The 22,939-nt window shown below is 41.8% G+C and overlaps 1 protein-coding gene across 1 annotated transcript in view; it reads right to left on the minus strand.

Moving 5' to 3' along the window:
- Positions 1-9,953, minus strand: part of KDM7A (lysine demethylase 7A) — a 60,416-nt gene extending 50,463 nt beyond the window's left edge. Inside the window, exon 1 of the mRNA XM_060776846.2 lies at positions 9,412-9,953. Coding sequence (XP_060632829.2) covers positions 9,412-9,584 — 173 coding nt within the window. The 5' untranslated portion in view covers positions 9,585-9,953. The remainder of the gene's footprint in view (positions 1-9,411) is intronic.
- Positions 9,954-22,939: the final 12,986 nt, after the last annotated feature.

Raw genomic sequence — 22,939 nt, forward strand, 5'->3', positions numbered from 1 at the left:
CATTTTTAGCTGTTATCCATATTCCTAGATATTTAATTTTAGATTTTATTAAGAATCCTGTCTTGGCCTGTAATTCTTCTTGTTTCTTTTTAGACATATTTTTAGTTAGGAGAATTATTTTCTTTATTTTGAATCCAGCAAATCTTCCAAATTTCTCTATTTTGTTTAGCCAAATATTTATATTTGTATTTGGATCTTCTATTATACACATTATATCATCCGCAAAGGCTCTTGTTTTATATTCTTGTTTGCCAATTTTCAAACCTTTTACATCGTGGTCTTCTCTAACATTTTTAACAGGATTTCTATCGTATTATAAAAATTAGAGGTGACAGTGGACACCCTTTGCGAGTCCCTTTGCTGATTGAGAATTTATCTGTCAATTGGCCATTTATTCGGATTCTTGCTTTTTGATTGATGTAGAATACATTTATTGCATTTTTTAATTGGAAGCCAATATCTATTTCAATAATTTGGGGAAAAAATCCTAATTCAGATTATCAAAGGCTTTTTCCGCGTCTAGCAAAAGTAATGCCAGTTCTTTTTGGTGTTTTGTCTCATAATATTCAATTATATCAAATATCATTATTAAATTGTCTTTTATGGTTGATCCAGCCTGTTAGTCTCCGATCAACTCTTTTAGAAAAAGCTTCAGTCTTTTGGCCAGGATATTTGTAAAGATTTTGTAGTCCGTATTTAAATCAGACGGTAATTTCATACATCTGAAGGGTCAGCTGAATCTTTATTAATCATTATTATTTCTTCCTCATTTCAGGAATCGGGTGTTTTGTTATTTTTCTTTTTTATTCATCAATTTTTTAAGGAAGGGAAGCAATTTTTCCTTCAAAGCTATCTGGACCTGGTGTCTTGTTCACATCCATTCTCTTAATTGCATCTAAAATTTCCTCTTTTGAAATATCTTTGTTTAGTAATTCCCTGTGTTCATCTGATATTTTTTGTAACTTTTGAAGCTCCAAATATTGTGTTACTTCATCCTCAGGTATAATCTGTCCGAATTTCCTTCTGTCACATGATTTTATTTTTATTATTTGTTGTGCTTGTTTCTTCTTTCTTACTCTCTTTGCCAGCCATTTCCCTAGCTTGTTGGCATTTTCGAATAATTGTTGCTTTACAAATTTAAATGGTTTCGCCATTGTTTCCTTTTTCTGAGGTGCTTCCTTTTTCTGAGGGTCTCTAATTTCTTTAGGATCTTTTGATTTTGTGCATTCCTCTTTAATTCTTTTTCACTGTCTTCGATCGCGCTTTCTAAATCTTTAATTTCTTTGTTTTTAGTCTATTTTTAACTACATTCTGCTTGATCAAGTGGCCCCTCATTACTGCCTTTAGTGCATCCCAAACTATCTGGGATTTTACATCCGTTGTGTCATTAATGTTAAAGAATTCAATTTTTTATTTTTCATTATATCTTCTACTGTTTTAATTAAATTTTCATTTAGACACCATTTCTGTTGTCCTTCATTCCTATTATATGTGATTTCTAAGGGGCAATGTTTTCTGATGGTCTTTGGCGACCCCTCTGACACCCCCCTCAGGGGTCTAACCTCCAGGTTGAGAAATTCTGTTCTATGGTATGCTTCAGCCAGAAGATAGCCACAGATTCACACTGGAGAATGTAGTGCTGATTAAAGACTTGGTTCTTCAATGGAAGTCTATGGTATCAACAACAATCAACCTATCCCCCCGCCCAACAGCTGCACTTCCAAAGCTGACAACAGAGGACATCCGTTTTAGCTGTAAGCATGACTTACAGTTCAATAGGGACTGCCTGTGTATCACCTACACCAGATTATTATGGTTATACAAAAAAGTATTTCTAAACACAAAGTCTCCAGGAGTAGTTCCTAGTCACCTTGAGTCATGTTTTGAATCTCATTAAGGCCACCTTGAATCCCATCTCGGAAAAAAGAGGACTATACATTCATAAAATAAATAAATATATGTATCTAAATGAGGAGAGTTCAAGTATATAATAACATACACTCATACAACTCACAGAGCATAGGTTAATCTATACTACATACCATTGAGTTTCCATTGAACCTATAACATGGATAGGACTGAAGCTTAAGTCTGCCTTTTTATAATAAATGTTAGGATCAAACCCTTGAAAAAAACCTATCCAAGTAAAACTTTAAGTGCTTTCTGTCAATATTATGTTAAGAAAAATCTTTCAGAAGCTAGTTTACGTGGCATACGAACTAAGAACACACATTTTTGCCTGAACAGATAGGTTTATGACTGCTATAAACATTATATAAAAGCCATATATATTTCAGCAAGAACCAAGACAGCACACCTGCATCCATGTGTTACAGCAATATTGACTTACAGCCAAAATCATTTAAAGTTTCATGCGTCCTGTCTATTTTTGCAATCTAGCTGCACTCTAGACACAATTTGAATGTGATACCAGCATGCTGGAAAAGTCTATCTATATTAAACATTCTACATGTTTTTATTTGTTTGTTTCTGTATTTTTACCCCATTCTATCTCTACCCCGATAGGTCTCAGAATGGCTTCCAAATTAGCAATAATTCAATGCCACGCTAACAAAAGACAAACAAAAAACAATATACATTGTGCATTAAACCATGAAAATAATTAAACACTAACATTTCAATACATATATAAGATGTTAAAAGATTACACATAGATTAAAAATCATAATCCATAAGCCATTCCAATTACATTGCCATTCATTTCACAGCTATATATAGCCCTGTGCTACTCTCTCACCATTTGGTTCCATAGCCAGGTTTTAACTTGTTTTCTAAAGAATAGGAGAGAGGAGGTCAATCTAATTTCACAGCTGAGGGGTCACCACTGAGAAGGCCCTGTCCCTCGCTCCCGTCAGCCGCAACTTTGAAAAAGGTGGGACTGAGAGCAGGGCACCCCCAGAAGATCTTGGTGCCCAAGCTGGTTCATAGGGGGAGATGCGTTCAGACAGGTAAGCTGGATCAGAACCGTTTAGGGCTTTATAGGCTAAAGCCAGCACTTTGAATTGTGCTCCATACACTGGGCATCTCATTTACGGGTGAGCTGTCAATGACTACATGGCATAGCACTGTGGTACATGGTCCATAGATTCATACAATGCAAAAATTGCATGTGTGTCAAGCAATCTAGTTTATAAGAGACAACTGATACTAGGATGCTACACACAACCCACCACATCTATCTATACACGTAACAGAAGTAAAAATGTGTGTATGTGGCGGAGGTGTCCACTTACACAGACAACCTCCTACCTCCACAAACAGGTTATAGTCCCAAGTGCTAAGAAGCCTCCAAAGGCTCTCCCTCAACTGACATTGCAGGTTATAGTGAGCACCGTGAACGTAGTCCAACCCCTGCCAAAGTTCTCCCCAAGCACCAAACACCCAAGGAATGCTTTTGTTCAGGGACCATTTCATTCTAGATGTTCTGTTTTTTCTCCAAAATGGATATCCCAGGGTTCATTCTCTCTCCAAATTTGCATGACCCCTCCAACTGCTTCTCACTTAACCCTTTCCTACCCATTCCTATGGCACACAGCAAATCGGAATTGATCACCAAATGAACAAGAGGTTTGGGAAGAAGTCACCATGATTTAGAGGAGTTGTAATTCGCCTACATCCAGAGAGCACTATGAACCCAACCAACAATGAATCTGGACCACACCTGCCACAGATGATGGGATTTGCAGTACTTTCACTCAGTTCCAGAGACCACTGCAACCCTCACGAGTGATGGACCTGGACCACATTTGACACATGACCCACTATACAGCCCGGTGCAGTTTGGGGGAGATGGACCACGGATGATGGGTATGCAGTATCTTCACCCAATTCCCCTCCCACAGCCCACTGCAACCGCCACAAATGATGGACCTGGGCTATACTTAACACACAGACTCCCCATGACCAAGAGAACATACTGGAGAAGTTTGGGGAACATTGACCTTCTTGAGAGTTATAGTTCACCTGCATCCAGAGAATCTGTGACCGCCACCGACAATGGACCAGGACAAAACACGGCACAAAGAAGCCCCATGACCAACTGAATATACTGCAGGTGGACCCTGATGTTGGGACTTGTACTTCACCCTTATCCAGAAAGCACTGAACCCAGCTGAGATCAGATCTGCACTAAATTTGGCACACAGACTCAGCATGGCCAACTGTGCATACAGACAGGGTTTGGGGTTGAATGGTCTTGGATCTGGGAGTCGTAGTTCACCCTTATCCAAAGAGCCCTGAACCCAGCCAACATCTGATCTGGACCAAACCTGGCACACAGACCCAACATAACCAACTGTGCATACAGGTGGGGTTTGGGGGTGAATTACTTTAGCTCTGGGCGTTTTAGTTCATCATTATCCAGAGAGCCCTGAACCCAGGCGATGTCACATCTGGACCACACTTGGCACACAAACCCAACATGGCCAACTGTGCATACACGTCCGGTTTGGGGTGATTGTCCTTGGCTTTTGGAGTTGTAGTTCACCCTTATCCACACAGCACTGAAACCGGCCAACTATGGATCTGGACCAAACCTGGCACGCAGACCCAACATGACCAACTGTGCATATAGGCGGGGATTGGGGGTTAATAACCTCTGATCTGGGAGTTGTATCAAGAGAGCACTGAATGCAGCCAACATTGGATCTAGACCAAAGCTAGCACACAACATGGCCAATTTTGAATACTGGTGGGGTTTGGGGTGATTGGCCCAGGATTCTGGAGACTTTCAGTTCAACCACATCCTTATGCATTTTCTAATGGGGTTATTCATAGAAAACAACAGGAAGGACTGGCTTTTTCCTAAGAAATAGAGTTACAAATTACAAAATTGATATTAAATAACACCCAAAACAAACAGTACCTTTTTTAGATAATCGGGGCCAACATAACATACTGGAAGGGTTTGGAGGGGGGGTGAACTGCCTCTGCGAGACTTGTAGTTCACCCTGCATCTGGAGATATTATCAAACTTTCCAAAACAAACAATGCCTTTCTCAAGTAACCCAGGCATCGCTGGGTCCCCAAGCTAGTTCTAAATAAAACACAGTTTCAATCAGTCTTGTGAAAAAGTCAATATGAGGGGCATTTCAGACTCAAGAGATCTGAGATTTAAATCTCCAAAGTATAAAGTATCTCTTCGCCAAGATGTAAACCTGTACAATTCCTACTCAAATCTGGCACTGGAGACTGAATACTGAATTGTAATATTATAATTTTAATTATAATATTTTAAAGTTTACAAGCTATTTCAGATCTTGTAGCCGAACAAGGAGCCCCTGGTGACTCAGTTGGTTAGAGCACTGAGCTACTGAACCTGCTGACTGAAAGGTCAGTGGTTCAAATCCAGGGAACAGGGTGTGCTCCCATTGTTAGCCCCAGTTTCTACCAACCTAGCAGTTTGAAAACATGCAAGTGTGAGTAGATCAATAAGTACAGCTTCTGCGGGAAAGTAACGGCGCTCCATGCAGACATGCTGGTTACATGACCTTGGAAGCATCTACACACAACGCCGGCTCTTTGGCTTAGAAATGGAGATGAGCACCACCCCCAGAGTTGGACACAACTGGACTTAATGTCAGAGCTAGCTTTATCTTAGCTGAATAAGTTAAAAAAAACTATTGAAGTATAGTCTGAGAACCAGCACATTGGCACTTCTGAATAGCTTTTCTAAATAGCATGTGCAGTATTGTTTCAGATCTTAGTTTCAAATAAGGATACACAGTATAGGGCTTTATGTCATTTAGATACTGTTTACAGTAATTAGATAACAAAAGATTGAGTACTGAGTAAAGGCTGGTTGTTTCTTTTCCACAAAAACTTTTCCTAAAAGCAATTAAGATTTGCGCTACTGTTTGTGCATATATTTACACATGCACACACAAAAGATGCCTGTTACACACTTGCTCAAGTAACAGAAGTTCATTCAAATTTATATCCACTCTATCAAGTGCAAGGCACAATTCAGAAGTTTCTTACAGTCCATCCCCATGTCTTCTTTGGAATGTATAGTTAAATTAACTTTTAAAAACATTCTGAAGGAGTTAAAAATAAATCCACACATACACACCAATATAAATATTACTGCTAAGCAAATAGGGCTCGACAGAGAATATTAACGTAAGGGATTTGTCATTTTTGTCAAAAAAATTTTTAAAAAAAAACCTTTTATAGACCCCGCCACCATCTCCCTGAGGGATTCAAAGGTTCAAACACATAAAATACAAAACTTGCAGAAACAATGACATAAAACAATAACAGTCAACATAAATATCTGATTTCACAAAACGTCCTGATTAAAATCAGAAAAATACAGCAATAGCTGCAGGTATAAAACAACAATAGTCAATCTCAGTCATGTAAAGTGCTGGGTGAAATCTATGGGTCCTAATGTATATTCTTTAAAGGAATCGAAATATGGCCAAAGGCTTGTCAACAATGCCTTTAGAAAACGTAGATGTCCATAATATCCAGATTTCATTTGGATGGGGAATGCTTTATTCCCTAACTTCTCAGCAACAGAAGTATACAACTTAATGTCATAACTGGTTTTGCTCCTTTGCAGACCTACTAAGAAGTAAACCCAGCTAAGCCCATCTGCTCTGTGTGTAAGGATCTCTGTGCTTATTAATGTTCTCACTGTCATGGAGCACAGTGAATCCACTCAGAGAGAAACAGAGAATCCCAAGGTGAGGAAACCTATGCACCTGCAACTGCAGGCAGGTGCATTCTGGCGATGGCTTAGTCTCAAACGCGAACAATGCCTTTGCAGAAATCATTATGTGAGGCTTAACTCGAAAGGGCAGATACAGACCCCTTCGCTCCCCCAGCCCTTTTCTCTTTTGATATCTTCCTCTGATCCCAGTGTGATCGACAAACGTGGCGCCTGGCCCTTTAAAAACAGCTTCCCGTCCAAAGCCAGCAGAGGGAGGCCAGGAGACCGTCTCGCCAGCTCCATCGTGACTCTGTTTTTGTTAAATGGGGGGCATTTAAATGTCCTGTTGTCAATCAAAGCGCACTTCCCTTTAACAGCGGCGGTGCTTCCCTGGATAAATATTGCTCAGGGCCCAAAACTTCAGAAAGCAAGAAAATAAAAGGCGCCGTCCAGTTTCCAAGGAGGAAAGATCAAAGCCCACGCGAGGAAAAGGAGCCACTTGCGCCACCAAGCCTTGAAACTTACTCCTTTGTTTAAATGCCCACCAACAACCCTCCCTCCTTCTCATCCTGGAAGCGGCACCAGCTCTGGCTGAACGAAGCGATGGATGGTCCTTTTATTTTACCAGCCTCGCTGTTCATACCTATCTTTCTCTCATTCATATATATATATATATACACACACACACACACACACGCCATCGCCTGCCACGCGTTGCTGTGGCCCACATGGGGCTCCTGTGTGGGAGATTTGGCCCAATTCTATCGTTGGTGGGATTCCGAATGCTCTATGATTGTAGGTGAACTATAAATCCCAGCAACTACAACTCCCAAATGTCAAAATTCTATTTCCTCCCAAACTCCACCAGCGTTCACATTTGAGCATATTGAGTATTCATGTAGAGTTTGGTCCAGATCCATCATTGTTTGAATCCACAATGATCTCTAGATGTAGGTGAACTACAACTCCAAAACCAAAGGACACTTGCCCACCAAACCCTTCCAGTATTTTCTGTTGTTCGTGGGAGTTCTGTTTGCCAAGTTTGGTTCAATTCCATCGGTGGTGGGGTTCAGAATGCTCTTTGATTGTAGGTGAACTATAAATCCCAGCAACTACAACTCCCAAATGACCAAATCATTTTTTTTTTAGTGAAAGACATACAATTGGGTTTTTAGATGTATTGTGTCCAAATTTGGTGTCAGTTCATCCAGTGGTTTTTGAGTTCTGTTAATCACACAAACGCTACATTTTTATTTATATAGATATGTGTGTTTGCGTATATATGTGGTTTTGTAATGTATTTTTATTTTTTGGCTTTTTAAGTCTCTTCTGCTGTGTTTTCAGTGTTTCAGTGTTTTTTATGAGTGATGGTCACTCGTTGGCCTGATAGGTGTCTTGTGTCCAAATTTGGTGTCAATTTGTCCAGTGGTTTTTGAGTTCTGTTAATCCCACAAACGAACATTACATTCTTATTTATATAGATGTGTGTGTTTGCGTATATATGTGATTTTGTAATGTATTTTTATTTTTTTGGCTTTTTAAGTCTCTTCTGCTGTGTTTTCAGTGTTTTTATGAGTGATGGTCACTCGTTGGCCTGATAGGTGTCTTGTGTCCAAATTTGGTGTCAGTTCGTCCAGTGGTTTTCGAGTTCTGTTAATCCCACAAACAAACATTACATTTTTATTTATATAGAAGGTAGAAGATATATATGAAATGAGCAAAATACGGGCATCAAGTCACATTAAAAGGTGAATGAAAGGGGGGGGGATCCCCTTCAAGGTAGGCAGGACAAGAGGGGGACACAACCCCCCTCTGAAATATACAAACATAAACACACAAAGGCACAGCAGTTTTTATGAGTGATGGTCACTCGTTGGCTTGATAAGTGTCTTGTGTCCAAATCTGGTGTCAATTTGTCCAGTGGTTTTTGAGTTATGTTAATCTCACAAACGAACGTTACATTTTTATTTATATAGAAGGTAGAAGATATATATAAAATGAGCAAAGGACGGGCATCAAGTCACATTAAAAGCTGAATGAAAGGGGGGAATTCCCTTCAAGGTAGACAGGACAAGGGGGGGAGACACAATACACAAACGAAGGTAGAAGATATATATGAAATGAGCAAAGGACGGGCATCAAGTCACATTAAAAGCCGAATGAAGGGGGGGGGAGGGAAATCCCCTTCAAGGTAGGCAGGACAAGAGGGGGACACAACCCCCCTCCGCAATACACAAACATAAACACACAAAGGCACAGCAGTGCAAGAAACCAAACAAGGGGCTCAACTTTTCCCAGGCAGGCTCCAAAGTCCTCCAAAGAAGCCCCCGTCTAGGCTGCGGCGTCCTTATGTAACTCTTTTATTATTTGTGTGGGATGAGAGAGACACACAGAGAGAAACACAGAGAGAGAGAGAGAGGCTCCCAAACGCCGCTTCCTGGTTCCCGGAAACCCCAACAAATAAATACAGGCGCACACGGCCGCCGACTCCCCTTCCCTTCCCTTCCCTTCCCCGCATTGTCTTGTTTGTTGTCTTCGCCGGAAGAGGGTCTTCCCCTCTCTCACACACACACGCGCAGCCTCCGGGAGGGGAAAGGGGGGGAAGGGGGGGCAACGCGTTGTTGTTGTTTCCTTCTCTCTCTCTCTCTCTCTCTCTCTCTCGTGCCCCCCCCCCCACTCCCTCCCTCCCCGGCCTGGCCCTCTTCTTGGCTCCGTCTCTTTCTCCCTGCTTTTACCTGCCGTGGAACCAGTCCTTGCATATGTCGCACTCGATCATAAAGCGGCTCACGTCGTAAGGCTCCCGGCAGACGCAATAGACGGGCGTCGTGGCGGCGCTCGTGGCGGCGGAGGAGTTGTTGTTGTTGCTACTGCTGCCGGTGGCCGTCGCCTCCGCCGCCGCTCCGGCCATCTTTAAAGAACTCGCTCACTCACTTCTCTCCCTTGGACTGACTGACTGACTGTGACTGGATGGCTGACTCGCTGGCTGGCTGGCTGGCTCCTTCCCTCGCGCGCCCCCTCCTTCCCTCGACCAACAGCCGCCAGCCTAGCCAGTTCTGTCAGTCAAGTCGGCTGGGCCAATCAGGGACGCGCGCGTGCCGGGGGCTTTCCTCCCTCCCCTCCACCTCCTCTTCTCTTCCCTTCTCTTCTTCACCACTACGCGCGTGCGCGGTACGCTCCCAACGTTGAGCAAGCTCGCGCACGCTATGGTGTTGTTTCTTTCTCTCTCTCTCCTACAAGAGCGCGCGGCGGCAAAGGGGACAGTCACGTAAGGTACATTTCGGAGCATGCGCCGTAAACGAGAGGGAGAGAGAGATTTGAGAGAAGAGGGAAGGAGGAGGGGAGAAAGGAGCGCAGTCCTCCTCCTCCTCACGTCAAAAAACGCACGTGCGCGCGCACTCACTCACGCACACAAAGGGGTGGGGGAAGTACTGTTGAAAAAGGCGTGCGCGCGCCCCCCCTTTCCGGAAGTTATTTTCCCTCTCTCTCTCTTTCTCCTCCTTTTGGCCCCCGCCCCTCTCTCGATCTGAATTGTACATAAGAGAGAACAGAGCACGTGCCAAGCAACCACCACAACCGCCCTCCTTTCTTCTCTCCTCCCCCTCCCTCCCTCCCTCCCCTCCTCTGGTGGGCGGAGCTCGAGACGGAACAAACGTTGGCCCCGCCCCTTTCCACTCCTTCCTTCCTCCCTCCTGTTCCATTTTGAGTAGGCGGAGCTCGAGACAGAACAAACGTTGGCCCCGCCCCCTTCCACTCCTTTTTTCCTTCCTCCCCCTTCCCTTTCCATTTTGAGGAGGCGGAGCTCGAGACGAAACAAACGTTGGCCCCGCCCCCTTCCCCTCCTTCCTCCCTCCCCCTCCCGTTCCATTTTGAGTAGGCGGAGCTCGAGACGGAACCAACGTCGGCCCCGCCCTCTCCTCCTCCCTCTTCCCTCCCTGCCCCCTCCCTCCCTTTCCCGAACCCCGTCACGTGCCGGGAGGGTGAAGGTGCCGCGAGGACATCGGATACTTAAAAAAAAAAAAAAAGAAAAAACACCTCGTACGCTCGCTCGCGCGTTTACGGAAATTGCCGAAAAGAGCCGAAGGGCTTGGCTTTGGTTTCTTCGGAAGGGGAAGCTCTCAGGAGAAGACTCTAACCTTCCAATACCATTTTTTTAACATCAGGAATATCCGCTGGATAATGGAGTTTCAGAAAAAGATCTATTTCTGTTTCATTGACTTTTCTAAAGCCTTTGACTGTGTGGATCATAATAAATTGTGGCAAGTTCTTGGTGGGATGGGCATATCAAGCCACCTTGTCTCTCTCCTGAGGAATCTGTATAAAGACCAAATAACAACAGTCAGAACTGAGCATGGAACAACAGACTGGATCAAGAATGTTATTAATTTTGTTATTAGCAAAAATGGGTATGATCAAAACCAAAAAAGGCAAGGACCTAACAGAAGTTGAAGAGATAAAGAGAAGGTGGCAAGGTTATACAGAAGAGTGGTATAGGAAGGATAATAATATTGAGGATAGCTTTGACGGTATGGTGAGTGAATTAGAACCAGACATCCTGAGGAGTGAGGTTGAATGGGTCTTAAAAAGCATTGCTAATAACAATGCAGCAGGAGACGATGGGATCCCAGCTGAACTGTTTAAAATATTGAAAGAGTATGCTGTCAAGGTGATGCATGCCATATGCCAGCAAATATGGGAAACACAAGAATGGTCATCAGATTGGAAAAAATCAACTTATATCCCCATACCTAAAAAGGGAAACTAAAGAATGGTCAACCTTTCGTACAGTGGCACTTATTTCACATTCCAGTAAGGTAATGCTCAACATCCTGCAAGGAAGACTCCAGCAATACATGGAGAGAGAGTTTCCAGATGTACAAGCTGGGTTTAGAAAAGGCAGAGGAATGAGAAACCAGATTGCCAATATCCGCTGGATAATGGAGAAAGGCAGGGAGTTTCAGAAAAAACATATATTTCTGTTTTGTTGACTATTCTAAAGTCTTTGACTGTGTGGATCATAATAAATTGTGGCAAGTTCTTGGTGGGATGGGCATACCAAGCCACCTTATCTCTCTCCTGAGGAATCTGTACAAGGACCAAGGAGCAACAGTCAGAACTGACCACAGAACAACAGACTGGTTCAAGATTGGGTTGTATACTCTCACCCAATCTATTCAACTTGTATGCAGAACAAATCATGTGAGGTGCAGGGCTTGATGAATACAAGGCATGATTAAAATTGCTGGAAGAAACATTAACAATGTTAGATATGCAGATAATACCACTTTGATGGCCAAAAGCAAGAAGGAGCTGAGGAGCCTTCTAATTGAGGTGAAAGAAGAAAGTGCAAAAGCTGGGTTGCAGTTAAACATTAAAAAAACCAAGATGATGGCAACCAGACTGATTGATAACTGGGAACTAGAGGGAGAAAAGGGTGGAGGCAGTGACAGACTTGCAGGAGCCCCCGGTGGCACAGTGGGTTAAACCCCTGTGCTGGCAGGACTGAAGACCAACAGGTCGCAGGTTCAAATCCGGGGAGAGGCGGATGAGCTCCCTCTATCAGCTCCAGCTCCTCATGCGGGGACATGAGAGAAGCCTCCCACAAGGATGATAAAAACATCATCCGGGCGTCCCCTGGGCAATGTCCTTGCAGATGGCCAATTCTCTCACACCCGAAGCGACTTGCAGTTTCTCAAGTCGCTCCTGACACGACAAAAAAAAGTGACAGACTTTGTATTTCTAGGTGCAAAGATTACTGCAGATGCAGAATGCAGCCAGGAAATCAGAAGACGTTTCCTTCTTGGGAGGAGAGCAATGTCCAATCTCGATAAAAAAGTGAAGAGTAGAGACATCACACTGGCAACCAAGATCCGCATAGTTAAAGCAATCGTATCCCCCATAGTCACTTATGGATTTGAGAGCTGGACCATAGGGAAGGGTAAACGAAGGAAGATAGATGCTTTTGAACTGTGGTGTTGGAGGAAAGTTATGAGAGTGCATTGAACCGCCAGAATATCCAACCAGTCCATACTTCAAGAAATAAAGCCGATTGCTCATTGGAGAGAAGGATAGTAAAGGCAAAGATAAAGTATTTTGGCCACATGATGAGAAGACAGGAAAGCTTAGAGAAGACAGTGATGCTGGGGAAAATGGAAGGAAAAAGGAAGAGGGGATGACCAAGAACAAGATGGATGGCATCCTTGAAGTGACTGGCTTGACCTTGAAGGAGCTGGGGGTGGTGACGGCCGATAGGGAGCTCTGGTGTGGGCTGGTTCATGAGGTCACAAAGAGTCGGAAGTGACTGAACGAATGAACAACAAAACCTCAGGAATGACCTACTGAGTAGCTGAAGTGTGACATATTGAGTGTTGTCATTTGAAGGGGGGAAAACACAACTTTATATCATTTCCAGGTGAAATAGAATACATAAAATTGAAAAAATGGTGTTTATGGTGTATCTACACCAAGTATGGCCCAACTTGGGTCCCCCAGGTGTTTTGGACTGCAACTCCCACCATTCCTAACAGCCTCAGGCCCTTTCCTTTTCCCCCTCAGCCGCTTAAGTTGGCCTATGCCTGATCTACACTAGAATTAATGCAGTTTGATGGCACTTTAACTGCTTTGTCTTGTTTATAAAGGCCCAGCCCTTGCCTATCTTGCTTATGATACAAAAGGAGGTCTGCGGAAGGAGAGACAGGCAGGCCTCAGCTGTGGAGGTCCATTCGTTTGAGCCAGCTCCATCTTCACAAAGATTGTGGCCCATGCGGTCCCAGCATTGTCTGGACTTAGGGGGGGAAGACGGGGCCTGACAGAGTGAATTTTTGACATTTCAGATGGTGACTGACAGTGCGGTGCTGCCTCCGAGACCTGTCCTCTTTGCTGCGTGACAAGTCCCAGCTGCGAAGAACTCGCCATCTCATAAGCCGAAGCCCGCTCCTCAGCAAGGCCAGCTGCAATCTGCTCTGTTTTATGGTAATTAAAAATAGCATTTGGGCACCTGGTCGGCTGCCAGTGCAGCTGCTGCAGATACGGTAACTTTGAACGCCTTGATGCCGTACGTCCATCCTCGCCCTTTGCTTCATCTGGAATACAGGAGGAGAGCAAATGTCTTTGGCTGCCATTTACAGATGGTTCGCTTTAATGCGGAAGACAGAAGTTATGGATTTGCCCTCAATCATTCTGTATGTGGTGCAGTCTCGGTTGACGTCCAGTGCCATCCCCAATGTTTCTTCATTATCTCCATATTCATTTGATGTAGATTTTTAAATAATGATCTGTTGTGGGATGCTGGTCGTGAAGTGATCTATAGTTTCCAAATCACTACGTTCTTGAACCGCTGCAAGTGTCGCAGAAGCAAACAAAAATACAGTAGTGTCCTTTCACAGCAAACATGTATTTTAGCCCATCTATCAACATCTAACCTTATCTATACACTGTTTTACTAAGCCCATGGATTCTGGTTTTCATCCAAAATATCCGCAAGCTTTAATCTTCCCAGTTGTAATATATAGAAATGTACAAACAGGATATGCAGATCCACTTTCTGAATAATAATAATAATAATAATAATAATAATAATAAATGTTTGTTTATATTCTGCTTTTCTCCCACAGTGGGGACCCAAAGTGGCTTCCAACATGTTAAAAATACAATACACAATCTTTTTTTTGGGGGGGGGGGGTGGCAGTCATAACCGTTTTGAAAAGGAAACATATCTTATCTGCTTGGCAAATGTGAATCTCCATGAACATCTGGAGACCACCTTTTGAAAACCACTAGTCAAGAAAAGGCATGACCTTGTTAGAAGCATTCATAATGGCACACAGGTAACTCAGCTGTTAAACTGATAAACCATATCTTTGAACTGTCAGGGACAAAGACATGCCACTGCATAAAAATATATTTGGCTAGCAGAGTTTTAAAATGCTTATTTGAAGTTGCAGTTGCCCAAAACATATACTCTTCCTTGAAACCTCTTTGTTTAAATTATGTACTCAGCGAGAAAAAACAAAGTCTTCTTTGAAAAATAATGTATCTTGTTCACTCATAAACATCTTGTATTAATTCACCATACAGACCTCATGCACAGATGGAGAATCGTTTAAAGCTATAGAGAATGCAATCACTATTGCCCGTTTTTGGTCAAAAGTTATTTAGCCGCTTGTGTTCCCTCTATTTTTATCACTTTTATACTTATGCAATGCTTTTTACATGAAACAAACAAATAAATAATTTTCTATCTAATATGATCTATGGATCTTTATCTCCAGTTTTCATACACCATGCATACCCTCTTTCTTTGAAGTATAGTGCATGACCCATGCTCCCTCCCTTGCTGGAGATATCTGCAGTTTTCCCACTTTCACTTAGATCCAATAATTTCAAAATGGTATTCATAAATAACATAAAATATACATATGCACACTCTTTATGGGGTCAATAAGCTGGACATCAGATAAGGTAAATAGGGAAGGCTTGCTTAAATAATTCTGTTTTTAACATATTGGAAGCTAAGAACAGATCAAACATGTCAAAGTTCTGATGGAAGTGCATCCTACATATATGTGCCATCACATGAAATGCCCTGAATGACTGCTGAGCAGCCACTGGAAGCAGCAGACAATACCTGGAGATCTTCTCTAGATGATCTGAAAGATAAATGTTGTTATAAGAGACTTCAGAAAGAGTCACTCTCTTTTTGAAAGGATGTTAATCCACTTGAAGGTAAGAACTGTAAGAGGGGAAACCACCTGGGCCTTAGAGTTGCCCATTTACAGTTAGTTCTTGAAGAGCAATGGAGAAGGAACGTGTGTCACTTGATTACAATCTTCCACCCAATAATGTGATATATCTCTACTTATGGAGTCACCATATGAACCTGTTGTCTTGTCACAATCACATTGTTTAATCAAGCAGAAAGGTATCATTGTTGAAACAATCTCTTCCACGCCCCAGCACAGTTGCACAAAGTTGCCACTTTGTTGATGTAATCACACAGCTTCATTTCCTACGCATGTTTGCCCTACCTAGAATATGTGTCCTATGCTTTTCTTTATTTTGCCACAACTGCCATTGCATGATTTCAGCATTCTTGCATGACCGTCGTTCACTTCGCAACAAAAGGAAATCATTACACAAGGAAGAATTGTGAAATAACAGAGATATTGGATTCATTTATGCATTTTTCCTGCCAATGAAAATAATCTCATCAAATTTCAATTCAGGTGCAATGCCACTATGAAACAGTCATGACATCAGGTGGCAAGCACCATCATTAGGCACATTGATCCCATCGTAATTGCACTTCACCAGCCTTGTGTAATAACGTTCTAAATAACAGCCGTCCTTTCTTAAAGTGAGTCCACACATATAAATTAGGACATAATACAGAGTCAGTCCTTCAACATGGTGGCTATAACCCCTTGAAATGATCAACCTAAGGCATCAAGCTTCAATAGTGCCATAATTTAAGCATTTCATGAAAACACATCTTTATTTTACTTTACTTTCTCCCCCACCTATGAACAATTTCGAATTCTTTCGTATGTTGAATTATACTTTTTTAAGTTACTAGAAGAGGGGGGGGGGGGCATTGTAAGTTATTTCATATTTGTGTACTGAGATGCAGTGCAAAATTATATCTGATAAATAAAATAATTTCTCATGAAAACTTATGGGGTTTTTTCCCCATAGAATCATAGTGTTGGAAGAGACCACATAAGCCATACAGTCCACCCCCCTGCCATGTGGGAAAAGCACAAAGTACCACTGACAGATCCAGCATCTGTTTAAAAGTTTCCAAATAAAGAGCCTCCACCACACTCTGAGGCAGTGGGTTCCACTGTTGAACAGCTCTTACAGTCAGGAACTTCTTTCTAATGTTCAGATAGAATCTCCTTTCCTGTAAACCTATCATGATCAGTATAGAATAAAGACAAGAGTGGAACTATTGCCTGAAAACTTCCTAATGCAATGGCTTTCCTACAGACAATTAGTAGAACGATTTAAAATGGGTAAAGACTTATTTGGATTTGTTATTGATAAACCCGAACTTGAAACTGTTTTGAACTCTGGAGATGACCACTTAATTGCTAACTTGTATAAATTGTTATTAAAACATGAAATGGAGGAGGAACAGATGAAAGATTGTATAGTTAAGTAGGCACAAAATTTTGGTAAACAAATACAAATAGAACAATGGGAAAGAATCTGGGCAAAGAATTTGAAATTAGCACTGAGTAAAGATTTTTTTAAATGATGCACAGATCGCTAAGATGTATAAAAATAGCTCTAGTGATTGTTAGAAATGCAGGAGAAAGGTGGCTCTTTTTCAGATGGTGTGGGTATGTAAAAAGGCCCATAACCTATTGGGATAAGGATGACGACCTGTTAGGATCGCAACTTATTGGAGATTATGGATTATGACCTGTCAAGATCATAATCCATTGGGTAGCAGAGTTATGGAGGTGTTCCTTTAGTTCTGTGGTTCTCAATCTGCGGGTCTCCAGATGTTTTGGCCTTCAACTCCCAGAAATCCTAACAGCTTGTAAACTGGCTGGGATTTCTGGAAGATGTAGGCCAAAACACCTGGGGACCCACAGGTTGAGAACCAGTTCTTCATTGAGTAAATGATGATCGCTGGGCTCATGATTTTCTTGTTCCTTTTCAATGCTCTCAGCAGACAAAGATTCCAGTAGGATTCTTTTAAAATAACAAGTTTGTTTTACTTGTAACTTCAAGTATTTAAATATACAGGCAAAATTCTTGTCAGGTTAAACTTTAAAACATTTCAGTTTGTATCTTTAACAGTCTCTTCAATAATGATATTACTCTGTACATTTCCCTTTCCCAAGAATCTACTTTCAAAGGAACTTAAGCATCAATAGTTTTCTAACTTCTAACACTGACATCTGACTGAAAAACAGACTTCTATAATAAAACTGACGCAAGGCTTAACAGTCTTCTAACTTCTAATACTGAGTTCTGTATCCTAACTGACTCAAGCCTCAACTGTCATTCCTCAACTGTCATCATGTTTTAAAATGCATTCTTAACAGTCACGTGATCTGCAGCCCCTCCCACTGCCTCAAGTATATAGAGCTAAGGAAACTACAAAACAAAAAGACATACACCAATGCCACATTATAAACAGACATAACAATAAATAGAGACAGCTTGAGAAGTTTGCTATGTCCAACAATACTGGGCCCATATACATACGATTTTAGAAGAAATTGTTAAAGTCAAATTTGTCAATAGAAAATGGGGAAGGTTATTTCTCTGTGTGATATCGGCAGTAAGATTTATCAATGCTCAGAGATGGAAAGACTAAATTATTCAATCACAAGACATTTGGCTTATGAAAATAAGCAAACTTGCAGAAATAATTGAACTTGCAGAAACTTTCTACGTTGGCGAAGGAGAAATCTCTAACTAACTTTATGAAAGACTGGAGCCCAATTATTGTGTTCCTACATCAAAGATGGGGCCAAATCACTGCTTTTTGGACAAGAACTGTGTTATTTTATAGGGAAAGGATGTATCAATGGTTCATTTTCACTAAATGAGTGTAGAAAACTGAGAGAATATAACTATCAGAAAATGTAAAGCCCTTAGATTAGATAATATAGATTGTTTGTAATTTGTAGTTATTGGTTTTTTTAATGTTTAGTATGTAGTAGTATTATTCTAGAAAAAGTATTTTTAATCTTTGTTGATGTTGTTTTTGCAGGGGAGGGGAGTTGTATATTTGTATGTAGGTTTTGTTTTAATCTATCTAAATAAAATGTAATCATAAAATAGAAAATGAACCCATTGCTCTGAATCCTAATCTCCAGGGCTGCAGAAAATGAGCCTGCTCACTTTTCCTTATGACATCAAAAGTGTGAGCTATGATAGGAGCAGGCTATCAGCCAAGGTTTTCTAGGACAGATTGAAGTAAATATCTATGTGAATAAAATAAATCAGAATTGGATCTAAATTTTTTTAGCTGGATATGTGACATTTATTACAAAAACAATGAGCAAAAAGCTGGGTTTTCATATTTTGTATTTTGTATTAAAAGTCATCTAGCCGGAAGCTTCCCTCAATTTCCTCAACAGAAAGGGATCTATGGATGAAGCTGTTACCTAATCATCAGCATGAAACCTTCCAAAATTGGCCATGCAGGCTTTGCATCTGTGGGGGAAAATATACTGAGTCATACACGTCCACCCACACAATCCTTACGAAAATAAAAGCTGAAATGATTCAAGATTCACCCACATGCTGCTGGAAGAAAATACAAGCCTCACAGTCATACCCGCACGCTGCACAGACTGTTAGCAAATACTTAGGGAACAGAAAGAAATTCTCTCCCACGCTCAGCCTACACGCAGAAATTCTTGAAAATAGCAACGTTATTTCATCTCATTCACCAGTACGTCTTGATTACGCACAAGGAAAAAGAGATAGAGAATAACCCATTTAAAACCAAAAAAAAGAGTACATTTGTATGAGAAATGCAAAATTCAGTTTGATACTTTTGAGAAGATGTTAGAGTGAGATCCCCAGTACATCTTCACTTAATGAGAAATATTATTCAAAGGCAGCACTCAGTCAAGGCCTGCCCTAACATTAGAGAGAGTAAGAATGCACCTGAACTGTAGAAATAATGCAGTTTGACACCACTTTAATTACCATGGCTCAATGCTATGGCATTCTGGAATTTACAGTTTTACAGGGTCTTTAGCCTTCCTATCCGAAGACTATTTGTGCCTGCCCAAACCACACTCCCATGATTTCATAGCATTGAGCCATGGCTGTTAAAGTGCTGTCAAACTGCACTAATTCTATAGTGTACATGTACCCTTGGAAAGAAGCTTAAGGCATTTGATTCTGAGTGCCACAAAAGGACAACAAACTGTCAGTTATCTAAATTGTTGTCTGTTTGTTTTGTAGTTTTCCTTCCAGGAATGGGGGGAAAGTGTCACATAACTCTGATGAACTGCAAGCAGAGGGGTAAAAATGTAATATCTCAAGGGACTTGCTGAAGCATTATGTTTCCATCCTTTAGTTTAACTAGTGTATACTGTGTTACTTTTGTATTGAAGAAACAGTGATTTCCTTCAGCTGTCACTGACATTCCAGCTATAGCATTTAATATTTATTGTTATGTGCCAGCAAATCAACTCTGCCTTATGGCAACTATATTGCAACGTTTTGTGGCAAATTTTGTTCGAGGGGAGTTGACACTGGTTTCCCCGGAGGCTGAGAGTGTGATTTACCCAAGGCCACCCAATTCTTTCCATGGCTGAGCAGAATCCAAAGCCTGAGTGCATGAATCCTTGTCCTGCACTCAGATTACTCCCACGCACTGGTTCACAATGTTCAAATATTTATTGTTATTGTGTGCCTTCAAGTCATTTCTGACTTATGGCAACTCTAAAGCAAGCCAATCAGTTTCTGGGCATGACTAGTTTAGAAGAAGCTTGCAAATTTCTTCCTCTGAGGCTATGTTGACTTACCTAATGGTTTTCATGGCTGAATAGTGATTCAAACATTAGTCTCCAGAGTCGTAGTCCAATGCTCAAAGTACTGGACCACATTGGCTCCTATTTCTGTGGCTATGGGTAAAGATAATTTTTTCCCCTGACATTAACTCTAGTCATGTCCAACTCTGGGGGGTGGTGCTCATTTCCATTTCAAAGCCAAAGAACTGACATTGTCCATAGACACCTCCAAGGTCATGTGGCCGGCCCTTCGGGGGTGGGAGCTGAGTCTGAGTGAAAGAGTTTACCCTAGCAAACCTTTTGTATCATTACCCCAGTACCCCCATGCATATGAGATATATTGAGCATGGTGATCAGATCATGATATGAATAAACATAACAGTTTAAATAATGTAAGGCCTTTTCGCAGACCACCATGAGAATTTCGGGGAGGGGGCTGAAGCCTCCAAAGCCCCCCCGGCTACATGCCTGCCACCAAAGCAGTACCTATTGATCTACTCACATTTGCATATTTTTGAACTGCTAGGTTGGCAGAAGCTGGGGCTAACAGCAGGAGCTCACCCCATCCCTGGATTCAAACCGCCAACCTTTTGGTCAGCAAGTTCAGCAGCTTAGCGGTTTAACCCAGGGGACCAAAAGCTATAGCCCATAGCTAAAAAGCTACAGCCATACTACAAAAGGAGTTAATTATCCCTCTGTAAATTATAATGATCATGTTACTTAATGTTTTTAAGGGGAACTCAATGTGTTAAAGTATTTTGCAATTAGTTACTTCAAAGTTCTGCCTACAGCCCCATAACTAGCCTGTTGTCCTCAGAAAAGGTGAAGGACTGTGTCTCACTGAAGTTAGTTCAACCTTAAGTCCCATTTGATTCTGTAGTGGAGAAAGGAGGTCATCTAATCTATATCCCCAGTTCACAAAATATCTTGGGCCAGAGCCCTGGGTGAAATGGAAACTGTCATACAATGCTGATACAAGTGTTTAATATCTTTAACTATGAGGTGAGAAACTGCGCTGGGACACTCTATCACCTGTAGGCTGCATTTTTGCTATCCCAGTACCTCACATGAAAGCCTTATCTTTCACCACCTAATTAAAGTGTTTGTGAACTTTGCAGGGTTTCACAAGGTAAATGTTGAAAGAACCAGAGAGATGACTGCTTTCCTTCTGTCTTCTCGCTAGCTATAACGTCCCATTAATTAACACAGTCTAATGAACTGCAAAGTAAGCTTCTTCTCGATGGGACTGGTGGCCAGAATAAACCATTTCCTCCTCATAATAGTAAGTGTTTACTGAAAGATTAATGAGCTGGCACTACCGTGCATCAGTGACTTTTCCTCACTTCTCTCCAGGGCCTGGAAGTGATGCTTAAGTAACTTCTCTCTCAGGGCTTAGAAGAGGCAGCTTCTAGGCCCCGAGAAGGCTCTCACACCCTTCCCATTCCATTATTTTACAAAGGTTAACACAAATGTAGTTCTTTGGGTATTTTCTTGGGTTTTAATTGGGACTTATCTATTTTCCCTATGACCATTTCACCCAAAAGATGCAAACCCACACAATTCTGCCCCCAAATAGTCTTGTTCCATTTTCCAAAAATTACATTGGAGATCCTGGGTTGTGAAGTTTTTGAGATGGCAGTTAACCTATGCGAAGAGGCATCCATAAAGCACAGCAAATCTGTATGAGAAAATAGTGTCAAAGTCACCCCAAAATATTTTGCCCTTTCTAGAGGGCAAAACCACTCCTTCACACCTGGGGAGTGTCCAAGGGAAAATTCAACCTCCAATTCAACCAAGTCAAGGTATGCACTACCAAAGCTAACCAAAGTATTTAACCTATGAGGTGTTCAAGCAGTGCTTCTTGTAGGTAAGAGCACGGTCCAGAGTGACTCCCAGGTATTTGGGTGCGCTGCAATGCTCCAGTGGGATTCCTTCCCAGGTGATCTTCAGAGCTCAGGATGCTTCTCTGTTCTTGAGATGAAAGGCACATGTCTGTGTTTTAGATGAGTTAGGGATCAGCTGGTTTTCCCTGTAGTAGGCAGTAAGAGCACCTAGAGCAAACCACTGACCACCTGCTGCAATGCAACCTGAGCCCTGCTGCATGCACAATGGAGCACCTTCTTGCAGCAACACCGGAAGCACTCCAAGTAGCCAGATACTGGTCAAAGGACATTTAATCAACTACCAAACTCACAAGTTTTGTATTTGTCTGTTTGTTTGCTTTGTTCTGTTAGAAATGTAATATAATGGTCTGGTTGCTCTGACACGACAAATAATAATAACCTATGAGGTAGAAAAATGAACTTAGATAACTGTTGCGCATTCACAATCACTAGTAAAGGTAAAAGTTTTCCCTCAACATTAAGTCCAGTCATGTCCGACTCTGGGGGTTGGTGCTCATCTCCATTTCTAAGCCGAAGAGCCGGCGTTGTCTGTAGATACCTCCTGTGTCATATGGCCGGTATGACTACATGGAGTACCGTTACCTTCCCTCCAAGGCAGTACATCTTGATCTACTCACATTTGCATGTCTTCAAACTGCTAGGTTGGCAGAAGCTGGGGCTAACAGCAGGAGCTCACCTTGCTCCCTAGATTCGAACTGGTGACCTTTTGATCATCAAGTTCAGCAGCTCAGTGGTTTAACCCACTGCACCACCAGAATTGCTACTTAGTCACAATTTTGTTACTATTTCCAGGAACACAACTCATCTCTCAATCTACTTCAATGGGCATCACTTGCATGGGGAGAAGAGGATCATTTTGCCAACAATAACAT

Source organism: Anolis sagrei, chromosome 5, assembly GCF_037176765.1.
Source record: "Anolis sagrei isolate rAnoSag1 chromosome 5, rAnoSag1.mat, whole genome shotgun sequence".
NCBI lineage: Eukaryota > Metazoa > Chordata > Lepidosauria > Squamata > Dactyloidae > Anolis > Anolis sagrei.